General features: G+C 35.1%; 2 protein-coding genes and 1 non-coding gene across 4 annotated transcripts; 1 reads left to right on the top strand and 2 right to left on the bottom strand.

Annotated features, from left to right (window-relative positions):
• Positions 1 to 668: 668 nt before the first annotated feature.
• On the bottom strand, positions 669 to 772 carry LOC137727168 (U6 spliceosomal RNA). Its single transcript, XR_011067739.2, has one exon. It is a non-coding gene; the product is annotated as a U6 spliceosomal RNA (small nuclear RNA).
• A 2,761-nt stretch (positions 773 to 3,533) lies between these two features.
• On the bottom strand, positions 3,534 to 4,391 carry LOC137723995 (18.1 kDa class I heat shock protein-like). Its single transcript, XM_068463012.2, has one exon. It carries the CDS (start codon positions 4,195 to 4,197, stop codon positions 3,718 to 3,720), a length of 480 nt encoding a protein of 159 aa, XP_068319113.2. The 5' UTR covers positions 4,198 to 4,391; the 3' UTR covers positions 3,534 to 3,717.
• Positions 4,392 to 11,718: 7,327 nt separating this feature from the next.
• Positions 11,719 to 15,260, top strand: LOC137726461 (DNA glycosylase superfamily protein). Of its 2 annotated transcripts, XR_015962470.1 has the most exons (6): positions 11,719 to 12,885; positions 13,002 to 13,059; positions 13,237 to 13,320; positions 13,556 to 13,691; positions 14,273 to 14,701; positions 14,805 to 15,260. XR_015962470.1 is itself a non-coding variant. In XM_068465394.2 (5 exons), exons 1-5 carry the CDS (start codon positions 12,192 to 12,194, stop codon positions 14,558 to 14,560), a joined length of 1,260 nt encoding a protein of 419 aa, XP_068321495.2. In that variant the 5' UTR covers positions 11,719 to 12,191; the 3' UTR covers positions 14,561 to 15,260. The 2 variants fall into 2 exon arrangements, 1 of the variants encoding a protein (XP_068321495.2); XM_068465394.2 differs by having other exon boundaries at positions 14,273 to 15,260.
• The last annotated feature ends 358 nt before the right edge of the window (positions 15,261 to 15,618 follow it).

The following is a 15,618-nucleotide window of genomic DNA, read 5'->3' as shown; positions in this document are numbered from 1 at the left end:
TTTTTTTATTTTTTTGTAAAGATTGAGACTGCTTTTAATTGAGGTCATCACTCATCAGCTGAGACCACCCCATTCCACTAGGGGAAGGTCCATTCAACATTTGTATATATTTATTTGAACTTTCACAAAAACGTCATATATTAAAGTTTCTCAACCTCAAAAACAATTAGGGGGCTGAGTAATCAAGCATATTGATATCAGTCCAACGCATATTTCCCCTTTATCCTCTTTAAAAAAAGGAATAGGGAACCATCGGTATGGAACTACCGATCTTCTCGGGGGAGAGTCGGAGTTATCAGACCGATTTTCCCTCATAAATGTCGGTAGTTCCTTACTGATCCATCCGTTTTGGAGGCGTTTGGTATTTGGTTTTTGTTTTGTTTGTTTGTTTTTATTTCCCTTGTCATAACACCAAATTATCGTCTTCATAATTGCATATTGTCATTGAGAACTTTTAGTTATTAATTATTTCCAAAAGAAATAGAAATAATGAAGCTTATTTCAATACATACGATATTATATACCCTACGGGGTGAAGAAGTTGGATAAGCCTAACAGTGGGCTAGCCATAATAATTTGGTTCAAATTCGCCTTTGTCAAGAATTAAACATATGACCACTCATTTACAAGTAAAAAGAAAATACCACTGAAGCATATACTAAGTGGCTTAAATTTTGAATCATCTCTCAATTTATGCGTATCATCCTTGCACAAAGGCCATGGTAATCATCTCCGTATCGTTCCAATTATTAAATGAAGCTTTTTATGTTTTTGGTAGTTTCTATAAGGCCAACTCCAACCCATGGCCTAAAACCTATAATTTCCCTTCTATTCCCCCCAGTCCATTCCAACTCAAGTTCTAATTTGGGCCACAAACCTAAAACCTAAAAAAAAGCCAAAAACCGACCAGGATTTAGCTTAGAAAATGGTGTGGGCCCCACCTGCGCAAGTGAAACTCAGTGCTTGAGCGCCAGACGACCCCAAAAGACACGCACACGCAGGCGACACACCAAGGCAAAGACTAGCATGGGCACACCCACGTGGGCATGTCGGCCACTTACGCCAATGAGCCAACTACTGAGATCAACATGCCGTTAGTTCAACCAATGACCTACATTCAATTTTTTTTTGTTTTATATTTATATATTTATTGAAACCAACGGCTGAGATCAAATAGAATAAAATTTAATGTAAAAGAAAAGGATCTAGCAGCCCAAATTTAAATCCAATGGCTAAAATAATTAAAAAAAATTATTTAACTCAAAATTCATCCAAAAACTCTATAAATATCTTTGTATTTGTTCAAACATCCACACAAAACTCACTTTTCTCCTACAATTCTTCCAATTTTTCTTTCTACCATTTCTTCCCATTTCCAAATTTTTCAAGATGGCAAAAGAGCATATTAGAGGTTGTAATTGGACCTTTGAGGAAGATGTTGCTTTATGCTTGGCATGAGTTTCTATTAGTGAAGATGGTTTGTTGGCACGAATCAAAATAAAAAGGTTTTATGGGGTAAAATTGTTGATAAATTCAATGAAAACTCCAATGCCGGCCGAAGGGAATGTGGTGATGTTTACGATCGGTGGAAGGTTTTCAACAAAGCGTGCAGTTTATGGAAGGAAAGCTTGGAGAGAGTCGTGGTTGACATGGCTAGTGGAAGGAGTGCTGCAGAAGTTGTGAGTTTCTTTGTTGATATTTTATTTGTCATGTACAAAATATTATTTTGCAACTAATTGTTTTTATGTATTTCTTGCATAGGGTGACAAAATAATGGCAATTTACAAGACAAGAACTACACCAAAAAATCAAGCTTTTAAGTTGCATCATGCTTGGAACGTCCTCAAGGATTGTCCGAGGTGGGGAACCTATGTGGACCAACAATGGGGAAGATTATTTCATAGTGAAGATGCACAGACAAATGATGTCACTGAAGGTATCGATTCGTTGACCCCAACTTCTTCTTTTGCAAGGCCCCTAGGAAGAGATAAGCAAAAGGAAGCAAAGAGAAATGAGAAGTTCCAAGATCCAATTAGTGCACAAATTGCTATCGGATTTGCAAGATTGACTGAAAGCCATAGCAATTTCATGATGGAAGACCTCAACAAATACACTCCAAAGAGGAAGAAGTTCTTACTTGATAAGCAAAATGAAATTTTGCGAAGGCATGCCACAAGGAGTATATTTCAAGATGATGATTCATCTCAAGGCTATATCCCAAGTCCACCACCAAGTCAAGATGGTGGATATCATTATTAAATTTATGTAGTTTATGAATTATCGATTGTATTAAGTTTATGTGGTTTATGTGGTTTATTAATTGTCGTTTGTATTAAGTTTCATGTATCGATTTAGTGATTTTTCAATATTTATCCAAATTTAAATATTTTTAGATTAAAATGTTCATAAAATTAATTTAAGATAGTCTACATAATTTTTTTTAAAGTTAATTTTAAAAACAAAAAAAAAAAGCTTAAATTCATTCTTTAATAATCTGAGACTAAAATTTTAGGCCATAAGGATTATAAGAGAAAAGTTGTTTTTAGCTTAAAACCTAAATTTTTTGGGTTAAAAATTTTATATTTTAAGCCAAGAGTTAGAGATGGTAAGAGGATATTCTAGGATTTAGGTTTCTTTATGGGATGCTTCTCGAAAGCAGCTATTTTTTTTATTATTTATTTTTATATTAATTGGGTCCCAAAGATCTTTAGCCTACTTTTTCTTACTTTTAAAAATTTTAATCACTCAAAGCATCTCAAGAGGAGTTGGAGCATTGCTTGATGCGTTTTGAGAACGCTCATAAACTACTTAGAGCAAGGAGAAATTTTTAGGAGTGCCGGGAACACCATGACACATGGTGTTCCCTCACTCATTAGGATTTAGTTTTTTGGATATCCTTCAATTTTATATTTCAATAAATATAAAAAGCTAAATCCTAATGAGTGAGGGAACACCATGTGTCATGATGTTCCCGGCACTCCTAAAAATTTCTCCTTAGAGACCTCAAGAGGTTCAAGCATTCCTCAAGGCGTGTTGAGGGTGGTCATAAACTCCTTAAAGAGGTCTTGCGTGATTATATTTCAAAATTCTGAAAAGTGATCACGAATTGCTAAACAAAAAAATGTGGAATCTTTAGTAACAAGTCCTAGGACCATCTCGAATGGTTTGATTATATTTTGCAAATGTAATTTTCCATCTCCAATAATGCAGGAGTTAATTTTATTACTCTCAATACTTTATTACTTTTTAGCTTATTAAAAAATATTATGGCAGCATTCACACATCAACTACTTTGTTTTATTTAAATTAATTATAAACCACTATTTGCTTCTCTTTTTTCTTTTTTTTTGTTTGAAACGGGCCTAATGTAGCAAGCCTTCGATGATTTGGCCCTAAATTTTTTTTGGGTACATTTTCTAGCACCCAATTAAGGATGAGTTCTGAGAATAAAAAAAGGCTAAGGTGGGGACATGTGGCCTAGACATAATTGAGGTTGATATCAGACTCACTCCAATGGAATTAAAATCACAATGTTGCAAATGTCACACCTTAATATTAAATCAGAACTTAAACGTGAAATCAACCGGCCTTTACAAGTATTATTAATTAACACATACAGCCCCATCACCACACAAATTCACACCATACAAATTAATCATAAACAAAAACATTCTCCAAACGAAAAAGCAAATTAATCACACAAATTATGTTCTCTAATTAAGCTTTGCAGCACACGAAACGTCCGAGTCCTTTGGGAGCATGTCCTTCATCATCCCCAGAGATCTCAACCTTCTTAAGCTTGTGTTTCTTCTTCAAGTCCTCCTTAGGCACTGTAATTACCAACACCCCGTCGCGCATTGAAGCCTTAATCTCATCAACCTTGACATTTTCAGGCAACCTGAAATTCCTCGAGAAGCTGCCACTTTCCCTCTCCCTGCAGTGCCACGTCTCGTTCTTGGGGTCCTCCATTTCGGGCTCCGCTTTTCTCTCTGCACTAACATGAAGCACTTGGTTTTCTTGCAGCTCAAGCTTCACGTCCTCTTTTGTAAGGCCCGGAAGATCTATTTCAAAGATGTGTGCATTTGAAGTCTCCTTCCAGTCCATGTACGTGTTGTTTTGGTTGGATATTTCTGAGTCGAAAACTTTGAAAGGAGCAAAGTTGGGTTGGTCCAAGAGAGATTGTAATAAAAGGGACATTTTTAGAGATTTGGGGTTTTTTTGTTTTGTTTTTGTGGTTTGGTTTGGGGATTGGGACGAATAAAGCTATTAATTTGCGTTCTTGTTTTAGTTATGGACGGTGGTTTTGCAGATTTTTCCAAGTGATGGTCTTGGTGAATTGTTTGATGAGTATTTATATCTGAAGGGAAGAGGAGACGGTAAGTTTCTTGAAGGTTCTGGAGTTGGATGGTGTTTGGCTTCTCCTAGAGAATTTGATGTTATTGATTTTGATGCTTGACTTTGTTGGGTCCATTTCATTAAGTGCTTTTTGAGCAAACAGATAAGCATGGAAGTCAATGTTGGAGAACTCTCTGGGAGAACCTGGAAATGGTTTCTAGAAGTTTTCAAGCTCCAATTGATACTTCTCTATAAAGCATTTCTGCTTATAAACGGTTTTCTTTCGGAAGCACATTGAATTTTTTTAATAAAAATCTTATAAAATATTATACAATCTATAAGCATTATAAACTTCTTATGCCTGAACATTATCAAAAGCACTTTTGATTATCTAAATCAAAAAGCACTACATGAAATTTGTGTAAGAGTCAAGTGCGAGAATGAATATTTTTAGTCACTTCAAGATATAAGTTAGTCTTTAATTACAACTGATAGGATTTTTACCACAAGCAAATAGGGTTAAAATCACTGAAAATACTTGCAAGAATACAAGGTAATTGTAGTATAATTACTCATGCAAAGTCGTTGTCCACAAAGATTGTTTGATTAATTCATAATTAAATCAACTCTTAATTAACTATTGAAACAGATTTTTATCAAAAATTTAAGATTTTTGAGTTTGAAAATGTTGAATTAACAATTAGAGAACCTCGAAGTTGGAAAATAAAGGTAGCAAACATAAAAACGTTTTTTAATTAAAACAATTTAGGGAAAAACTAGGGTTAAGCCGTCACCGTTACAATCCTATGCAATTCTATCAATTACTTATAAATTTCCACATCCATGCTTTGAAGGTTAGGTTTTCCTAACGCATATTTTCCTTGTGATGTTCAAGCGAAAACGTATATCTAACATGCAATCCATCTGTGATGTTCAGATTAAATATAAACATGCAAGACTCATTAAACTTCGTGAAAACCTTTTGAAAAACCATGCAACCCTTAAGAACGTGATGTTCGCCTTAAGTGAACTTACAATTACTAATCACAAGAAGCCCTCCTCAATTTCAGGGTGATGTTCCAACAGAAATTGCATCAAATAACTTGTCTAAATACCCTAATGGTGATCAATCATTAAAATATATAGATAGATTTAATCGTGGTGATTAATAATTCAAAGCAAACATGCATCCATTCATAAGCAAATTAATAAAATTACATATTCATGCTACAGTTCATGGCCTAACCCTAACAAATGAATTAGTTACGCATATTCATAATAAAAATCAAAGGAAATATCATTCAAATGAGTCAAAGGAATGAAAACACCTTAAATTAGAAAATATCCACGAACCCTAGCAATCCTCCTTTGTCTCCTTTTTTTTTCTATTTCAGAACGGGCAAGCAATCTCCTTGCTGAGCCCCCTCCACAAACCCTAAAACATAGGTCTCTTATTCCAACTAGGAAAGTAAAAAATAAAAATAAAATACTTAGAAAATAAAATCCTAATTAAACTAGGAAAACTGCAAGGGAACTGTCCAGCCACGTTTTAGCCTCAGAAATCCTCTAAATCCGGCCCATAATAGCTTGTTTTAAAGATCGGGACGTTATGAACACATCTCCAGAAGGCCACGAACCCATCCGAGGTCATCTTGGACTTCAAAAATGCAATTCAAGCCCAAAACGTCACTATTCCAGCACTGCGCATTGCTCATTTATTTTATCGCCAGAAAATAACCGCTTGGTAGAAAATTCTGATATTTTGATACGATCAAGCCAAGTGACTCACGAACATCCTCCAACTATAATTACTCCAAAATTCGTCCATTTAATTATGTTTTCCTCCAGAGGAAGTCGAAAGTCCTAAATTAGAAATACAATTCAAAGTATCAAAATTCTTTCAAAATATTAACCAAAATATACCAAGAATAGGGTTAAATATATACTATAAAATCTGCTCATCAACAACCCCAATGAGAATTGATCACTTTAACAAATAAGTTAGCCTTTAATGACAACAAAAAATGGTCACTTCAACAAATAAGCTAGCTTTTAATTACAACGAAAAATAGTTCACATGCGTAAGAAATTAATTTAACGCTGATATTGGTTCAAACTTAATCATATATTCAACATTTTGGATGACTTTGGCCGCAACAAACTCATCAATACGTGAAGTTTTTCTAAACAACCTAGGCGTAGGCGCTATTAGTACTTAACACCAACTTCTAACTTGTAGATTATTGTGGTATTTTTGAAGAGGAGATTGTGTCCATCCACAGTAGCAGCTTGTACCGAGCCGCACCGACACGCCTATGAACCTTCATGATTTTACAACCAGATCGAAGATGGTAATCCTCTCAAATGTGTATGGGCTTAGTAGTTTCTTAAGGCCTCCACATCTGACCTAATTAAGATCAGCCCATGCACAGCCTTAAGAAAAAAAGTTCTTAGGCCTCCACATCTGACCTAATTTTGATCAGCCCATGCACAGCCTTAATAAAAAGAGTTCAGATTCAAAACATTATTCAGGGTTTGAAAACAAAACGCTCACTATTTAGGGGCATGTGTGGTGAAATTTTTAATTGCGACCGAAACACAAGTGGTACATCACGTGTTTTAATAGGAATTGATGAAAATTTTATTTTTTAAGTTATTAACTTTTTAGCACACATATCCTATCATTTGTTTAGTGACACATGGTGTACCTCTCTGTGTACCGGTCACATTGAAAAATCTCTCGCATGTGTGAGATTTTCCTGCAGAGTTCCCAACCTAGCCAATAATATTCGATAAAAATGACCAATTTATTCTATTTAATTCCTAAATCATGACTTCAGAGTTCAGACCAAAACGAAATGGAAAATCCTAAACCATGATAAAAAACGCGTATAATACATGAAAAAAACAAAATGGTACTCGAAAAATTCCTAATCATGCTTACAATGCACGTTAATCTTTTTGAATTAGTACATACTCATCATCTCTCTCCAATAATGCCGATGTATAATTGTAACAAAAATAAAAACAAAATGTACCGAATATAATGTGTGTCACGTACACAGGTACATATATTGATAGAATTATTGTACCTCAATTTCATATAAACGTTTTATTCTTGGATCATGAATTTATGCGTTAGACTAAATAGGAGAACTAAGATCAAGACATGATTCACAATACAAAAAGACACAAAAGTGTATTCCAAGTACGAAGAGCACCAGCAGTCGAAGCCATAGCAGCAAAACTCTCAGTGAACCTTCTCCTCTCTCACAGAAAGTCGAATGCTTGACTCACAATAAGTTTTAAGTCCAATAATGAGCGTAATATATGCACAAGCAGAATCCACTATATATAGATATACAATTCTTGCCAAAACCAATAAGAATTCCATATTAAATCCATATAGGAAACTAAAAGTGTTTCCTTATCCAGTGGGAAATCAATTCCAATGCTATAATACAATCCAATTTGAATAAGGACTAGCTCTCCTCTTCCAGCGAGACTTTTTTATACCAATTGAATCCAATACTGGCCTAAAACTCTAATCTCATACTCATATTCGATGAACTGTGCCAACAAAAAACAAGGTAAATTATATCCTTTTTGTTCCCATGGTTTCATGTCCACTAGTGCCCTAACATGCACGTCTTTAATGCAAATTCAAATATTCCCCCCCCCCCCCCGCCACATTTGGTCCGTACAATAGTGCAAAATCATATAAAAATCCTCTCCTGCAGGGTTTTGGCTGTGAAATGGAGTTTTCTTTTCCAAGAATTCAAACAAAAGTCATCATCTCTGCCACGAATATGATTTTCTGTGCAAGTGAATGTGTCAGAAGGTGCTTCACATTCTCCATATCTGCATATGCATATATGCTTATTATGTGATGTCCTTGAAGCTTCATCGTAGTGGCGGTGAATACAATAAAAAAGCAAAACCCTAGACACATGCTTAACCAGATTTTAGGTTTAATGATTTAAGCTCACATGAGCTTCACAATTACGTTTTCAAAATTCCCTCTAAATCTCTAAAAAAGAATTCAACAGTATTCCCAATAATTTTGTTTTTGCTTCAAATCATTCGCGTGCTTTGGTAAGACACCTATGTTAAATATAACCCAGAAGGCAAACAGATATTTATTATTTAAGAGTAATATGACTAGTAAACCAAATCTGGTGTATTTTGCATATATAAGCTTAAATAAGTTGACTAGGATAGTGTGTTCGCTCGTTTGCACTTGAATTTTAATCTATCTTTCCACATTTTAATGTAGTTTAGTGTACAACATCGCTTATATATAGAAACTCTGGAGTCTTTCATCTCTACACAATGTGATTAATTAGTAAAGATGATTCCAAATAGGTTGCCAAGTTTGACATAAAAAGAAATGATCAGTCGAATTAAATTAAAACCACAAGGCATATAGATTCTTATTTCATTATAACGTGTCTACCAAATTAAATCTGATGTGTTTCATCTCTACAAAATGTGATTAACTAGTAAAGATGATTCCAAAGAGGTTGAATGATGAAGTATCCACTAGGTCTGACCATGTGCTCGTTTGTAAAAGCAAAATAATGAAAGTAGAATACTCATCAATTCAATCTCAACGAATTAACACATTATTGAAGGGAAAACGTACAATCCGAATTGGATGATTCCAAAGGGAAGGCTCTAGGAAATAACTAAAAAAAAGAAGAAGAATACAGTAGAAGTAGACACACGAGGTTGTAAAATGGAAGTTGTCAGATGATTGATTTTGCCTGTTTTTGTCTGTGGATAAGAGAACTAATTATTGCTTAAACGTCAGTTTTGTATCACATGGGATGTCTCACTGGTGTGATATTATAGCTGAAATAGATTATGGTTTGGGTAGGTTAGAACTTAAAATAACAGTTTAAATTATCGTTGTAAAATGAGAAGAGGAGTCGAGAAAGGTTCAAGGTGGTTGGCATTCGTCAATTTGTAAAGTATTCACTAGTAAAGTGAATAGAATCTTGCCTGGTAATACAATTTTCTCCTTGGCTTATATCTCAAATTGTAATTTTGTGTAAAAAAAAATAATGGGTCCTTACTAAAAAAGAAAATATATCATTGTCAAACTATAATTTGTCTGTTAAAATAAAGGTAATTCAATAAATTATCAAATCAATCATAATCAATCACCCAGAAAATTCATGTGGTGAGAGGTGTGATTTGTAGATAGACATTAGACAAGGGTTTGGTCCACACCAACCCCATTTCCAAATACAAATTAGAATGTTAAAATGAGATGAATAGGAAAAGTTAGATGCTTGCTATCTGTTCTTTAAGGATAGGGTTTGTAACTTATAACACCCCATGTAGGTAGGTGTTCTTTTTCCATGTGACATGTTTTTGTGTACCCAATTAGACTTGACCACTAGCCTAATGGGTTAAAAAGTTTAGTGTGATTTGGTGATTAATAATACCCAAATGCATGCACTTGCGGTTAACATTGCTCAAGATGATCTTATTATCAGCTGTGAGAGAAACTTATCAAAATTCAAAATATGATTGTGATGATATTAGTTCTAAATCAATCATGTATTGTGTTTATCAATTATCACATAACAATGCGTTATTAACTTGGATATCCCAAATATAGGTAAGTTGTTCTCGTCAATTAGGCCAAGAGCAATAAATTCTAAGATATCAAAAGTGCTTCTTCAGTTCCAAGTTTTCAAATCCTAAATCCTGACTTTTGGGACTTAACTCTCACTTGGAAGCAAAGTTTCTTATGTTCTCTGCAGGCCCTGTGAGTCTGTGACTCTGTAAAAGTCAGAGGATAGAAAAGCTTAACCTACAAAATTAAGGGTCCGCAACCCATCAATGAGGCTTCACAAGTCTTATGGTAGCTTGAGTATAAATCTCAATTGCTCATGACTTCACAAAACACTACATGTACTAGATGACACATGTCATCCGCTCAATGCACACAAGGTGCAAAGATCCCAAAACAATTTTTCTGCACTGTGATGACAGCACCATATCTTAGAGACCATGCTTTAGATTAGCTATAATATCTGCTTGAGCTGGAACCACATCAAGCAAACATTAGAGCAGAAATATTGTGTGAAATGACTCGATTTAATGAGTCATTAACTCTTTTAGTATGTGAAAAGATTAAGTACTCCGACTCGATCGAGTGAATGGTCGAACATAGGAGCATTTTGCTCCGAAATGACCAAATAGTTAGAATAGTTTAACATTAGGTTCCACAATAAAAGAAAGTTGATCACTCAATAAAGGAGTCATTATTGATGTAATTCCCTAATATTTATCACTAATATGGTTGAAATATGAAGGTCCAATATGTTTACATAACATTTGTGTGTAAAACCTTGTTAGGCTATGGTTATTCCTTTCTTCATGTACATTATTTTGTTAGTTCATCCCTTCTTGCAGATGTTCAAAAGCCTATATTCCAGGCTGCAAGTATCCTTTCGGCATTTTCTATACAAAAGAAAAAAAAAACATATTGGAAAAAGGAAAGAAAAATGGATATCAAAGAAAGAAAAGGTGTCAAAAGCTTCACTGGATAATGACCTAATTGGAAACAAAAGCAGCCCAGATTGTTTGGAAAGTATGTGTGAGAATCCTATTGATTACATAAAGATACCAGTTAATGAAATGCTGTTACATGTGTAAGTTCAGAAAGGTCTTGTATGGACTTCTAATATCTTTCATTTGATTAGTTCAACAACTAAATCCGAACCACAGTTCAACCTTGTGTTTACTCAAAAGGGCCGTTAGGTTTTGATTATAAAATAATCACTCTTTACGTTACTTTGAACAGTGCTCGGCTCCTTACACGTAACGTAACCTACATTATTTTGAATACTACTTGACTACATACACGTACGAAGGATATCCTTAATTAGATGTAAGGAATCATTCATTCTACATGCAAATTACAATGTGTCACGTATACAAAAATTTCTCATTACAATACAACAACAACAAAGTCTTATCCCACTAAGCGGGTCGGCTGTATGAATCCTAGAATGTCACTACACTCTTTTTCCGCCAAATCTTTCGTTAGCTCCAAGTACTTATTATCTTTTCTTGAAGTCTCATTTCAAGTCTTTCTAGATCTTTCTCTACCCCTATTGCCCTGAGTCTCTGTCTCATGAATACATTTTTTTAATCGGAGTATCTGTAGATCTTTGATTCACACTTGTTACACATAAAAGTCGAGTATTTTCACATTGGCTTCAAATCACCAAAAAAATATTTGAGAGAGAATGAGAGATTCCGTCCAGCTAAAAAGAGGGTATCAATAATTGGTCTTTTACTTGCATTGTTACCTTCCTTGTCCACCACTCAAGCTTTAAGTTCTGGCATATCACAGAAGAATATATCCAAAAATCATCTGTAAAGTTGGAAGGGGGGGGGGGGGGGGGGGGGGGGGGGGAGTCCCAAGTGAAAAAAAACATGGTGGCTTTCAGCACAGAGTCCCATAATTCTCCCACCCAACAAATCCTCATTTCAATTTCAATTTGATTCTCTTCCTATGCAATAAAACATTAAACAAATTATAATATTAACAATAATTAGTCGGAAACAATCCCAAATGGCCAAGTAAGTAGGCAGGCCCCAACCTCCCCATGTTACACAACTTCCTCTTTTACCTGTCCCCCCTTCCTCTCCTTTTATAAAATCCCCATTCCCTCCGTTTCCCCCTCCTTCACTTCCACACCACCTCCTCCATTGATTTCTTCCCTTCTGCACATTATTGAGCCAAATTTTCCTCAAAACCCTAGACTCCTTATCCTTCCTAGCTATTTGCATTTCCAAACACAAAATACATACATATATAAACATAAGAAATTATGTGCAGCTCAAAGGCCAAGGTGACCTTAGGGATTGAAGTCACACCCATTGTGGCTAGAATCAATGGCAGGCCAGTCCTTCAGCCTAATTGCAACCGGGTTCCTAGCCTAGACCGGCGTGGTTCAATTAAGAGAATATCGACGCCACCACCACCTCCACTACCATTGCCGGCTTCTTCTGCTAGTACAAGTCCTAGAACTACCAACAAGGCCTCACCATTGTTAACACCTCCCATTTCTCCAGAATCGAAGTCTCCACGGCCACCAGCAATCAAGAGAGGAAATGACCCTAATGGGTTGAATTCGAGTTCCGAAAAAGTTGTGACACCAGGAGGTACCACAAGAGCAAAGATATTGGAGAGGAAGAAGTCCAAGAGTTTTAAGCGGGCTAGCGTTGGTGTTGATGTTGGTGCTGATCATGGCGGCTTTAGTAATGGTGGATTTTCTGCTTCGAATATCGAGGCGTCGTTGAGTTATTCGTCTTCTTTGATCATTGAGGCACCTGGCAGCATTGCTGCTGGAAGGAGGGAGCAGATGGCGCTTCAACATGCACAGAGAAAGATGAGAATTGCGCATTACGGTAGGTCAAAGTCTGCCAACTTTGAGAGGGTTGTCCCTGTTGATGCTTCTGGTAATGTAGAAGCCAAAGCCGCTGAAGAAGAGAAAAGATGCAGCTTTATCACGGCTAACTCAGGTAAGATTATACTCAATTATGTTATTGGACTCAATTTGTGAAATGTAAATTATAGGTAATGTTTGTTAACTGATTATTAATTGTTTTATTTTATTTTAATTTAATTTTATGCTCAGATCCCATCTATGTTGCTTACCATGATGAAGAATGGGGAGTTCCTGTCCATGATGACAAGTAAGTCCAATTGAGCATCTTTTGCACACAAAAAAAGAAAGAAAAAAGAGGTGTATATAACGTTCATCTCAAAATAACTGATCATGTAACCAACAAATTAGGGTGAAAAAGAGACTTATAAAGTAATCATTTGTTTTTTTTTTTTACTCATTTGGTTTCAATTTATTCATGTTGCAGGATGTTGTTTGAACTCCTTGTGTTAAGTGGAGCTCAAGTTGGCTCAGATTGGACTTCCATTTTAAAGAAACGTCAAGATTTCAGGTGAGTCTTTGTAGTCATTTATTTTTTCCTAATAAAAACAATTAACAACTGTATATAATGATACTCCACACAATAACTGATCACGTAACAATTAAAGTGAAAGCAAGAACGATCAAGTAGTAGTCATTTGTTGTTGTTTATTATTTTACTATCCTGCTTATTTTTACTAATTAAGCAGACGGAATCAAACACTTATGTTTCTAAGAAATTGCATTTTTATATTCCAACTCTGCAGGAATGCATTTTCAGGATTTGATGCAGAAACTGTGGCAAATTTAAGTGAGAAACAGATGATGTCAATTGCTTCAGAATATGGCATTGAAATCAGCAGGATCCGAGGAGTTGTAGACAACTCTAACAGGATTCTCGAGGTAAATACTATCAAAACCTGCAGTTCCTTGTTTTTTGTCCTCTTATCAAATCTTTTCCATCTATTCTGTCCCCTTCTTTTAAGGACCTTTTTTTATTTATTCTGATCAATGATCACGCCTTCTTTTCATGGACTTGTCAAAGAAACATTTTGATTAATTTAAGAAACCCATTAAAATAATGTAATATTATTAAAGAGAATATTGACTTAAACATCATTAACATCTTAATTAATCTATTTTTCTTTTGGGTAGAATCTTAATTAATCTATTATTCTTTTTGGGTTAAAGCATAATCTAATGTATGATTCTTTTCTTCTATTGTTTGATGAAAAGCTTGACCGGTGAGCTCCAACTGTGATGCATGATGTTTGCAATATATAATTATTATTGAATCGTTGACGTTTCAAAATAATTATATGTATTTATCTCTCAGTTGTAGAGTATTATTTTGGATCGTTAATAACAATTTTTTTTCTGAAAATATTACATATAGTACCCCTTTTTAATTTAGCACTTGGAAAAGTAATATCGTTTGGTTGTATTTATACAAATGAACTCATTTTTTGTATAATTTCTTGCAGATTAAGAAGGAATTTGGATCATTTGACAAGTACATCTGGGGATTTGTCAATCAAAAGCCCATCTCACCACAGTATAAATTAGGCTACAAAATCCCAGTGAAGACTTCAAAATCAGAGTCGATTAGCAAAGACATGGTTCGGAGGGGATTTAGGTTTGTGGGTCCAACAGTCGTTCATTCATTCATGCAAGCCTCAGGCGTCACGAACGACCATCTGATCACTTGCCACAGGCACCTCCAATGCACCTTATTGGCAGCCCGCCGCCCGGCATTGGAAGAAGTTCTGTAGAATTATTGACATCAAAGGGAGAAAAAGAAGAAGGAGAAGAAAATCATGGACAAAATTTATAACCCTAGTGTGTTCGATGCTCAATATATTAGAGAAGTGTGTGCATATAGTTTGCTAACTATATCTAAGAAAAACAAAAAAGTAGTTACTTTTGATGGTTGTGAGTTGTGTTTATAATATAGATTAGAGGAAAGGATTGTGACTAGATGTGAGATTTTAATTAGGGTTTGAAATGCGTCCCCAGCCAAAATTTGCGATCAGCATAAAAAATGTATCAAACAGTTAGTTTTCACGTGATTGACTGTAGTATTCCTAATTTCTTTTAATTAATGGGTTTGAAGTAGACAGATGAGTTTGATAATTGGAGATAAAAGAAAGGTTTGGGATGGAGGGAGGTGGTGGTGGTGTAGTGGAAGCTCAAGGAGGAGACAGACATCATGTGCATATGCATTTGGGAGGCAAGGCATGTGTTGGATGTCAGTTTTTGCTTTTGAATTCCTTTAACAGGCTGTGTCCTGTGTGGGATACTACCATTACGTGTATGTCTCAACTGCTCTGTTAATTGAGTTGTTAGTGTATTTTTCTAACTTTTTTTTTTTCCTTTTGCTTTGGGGAAATATTATACCCCCGTTGTATTCTTGGATTTGATGTGAGAGGTTTTGAGTGATTTTTAATCAAATGGCATGTGCTTCTGTTCTGATTGCTTCGTAGTGATATATACCCCTTTTTAAAATGTTTATTAACTAAATAAGTTAGATATCTTCTCTGCCTATCAATTTCCAAAAAGGATTGCTTGACATTTTGAAGGGTGTTTTGCACAGTGCATGGGGGTGTTCAAGTGCAATAATTGAGAGGATATGAAGTTGTATATATGTTTACACAAAGTAGAGGGCCTCATTTGATTAGTGTTGACAATTGTATAGTGGACCTTAATATTTCTGTCCCACAATGAAAATTCTTTGTGGAGCCATCAGTTTTGTACTTTTTATCTTTATTTTTATACAAGTAATATTTTATTGTTTGAAGTCAGATTAAGAAGAGTGAGAATGGTTTGAACG

Source organism: Pyrus communis, chromosome 5 (genome assembly GCF_041283825.1).
Source record: "Pyrus communis isolate YQ-2024b chromosome 5, ASM4128382v1, whole genome shotgun sequence".
Taxonomy (NCBI): Eukaryota; Viridiplantae; Streptophyta; class Magnoliopsida; order Rosales; family Rosaceae; genus Pyrus; species Pyrus communis.
Note: the sequence above shows the minus strand (reverse complement) of the source record. Positions and strands in the feature narration are given on the sequence as shown.

Excerpts from the sequence above, each read along its gene's own strand:
- LOC137723995 (XM_068463012.2), bottom strand. The coding sequence starts at position 4,197 with ATGTCCCTTTTATTACAATCTCTCTTGGACCAACCCAACTTTGCTCCT.
- LOC137726461 (XM_068465394.2), top strand. The coding sequence starts at position 12,192 with ATGTGCAGCTCAAAGGCCAAGGTGACCTTAGGGATTGAAGTCACACCC. Across the intron at positions 12,886-13,001 it reads CTTTATCACGGCTAACTCAG|ATCCCATCTATGTTGCTTAC; the intron begins GTAAGATTATAC and ends TTTTATGCTCAG. Across the intron at positions 13,060-13,236 it reads GTTCCTGTCCATGATGACAA|GATGTTGTTTGAACTCCTTG; the intron begins GTAAGTCCAATT and ends TTCATGTTGCAG.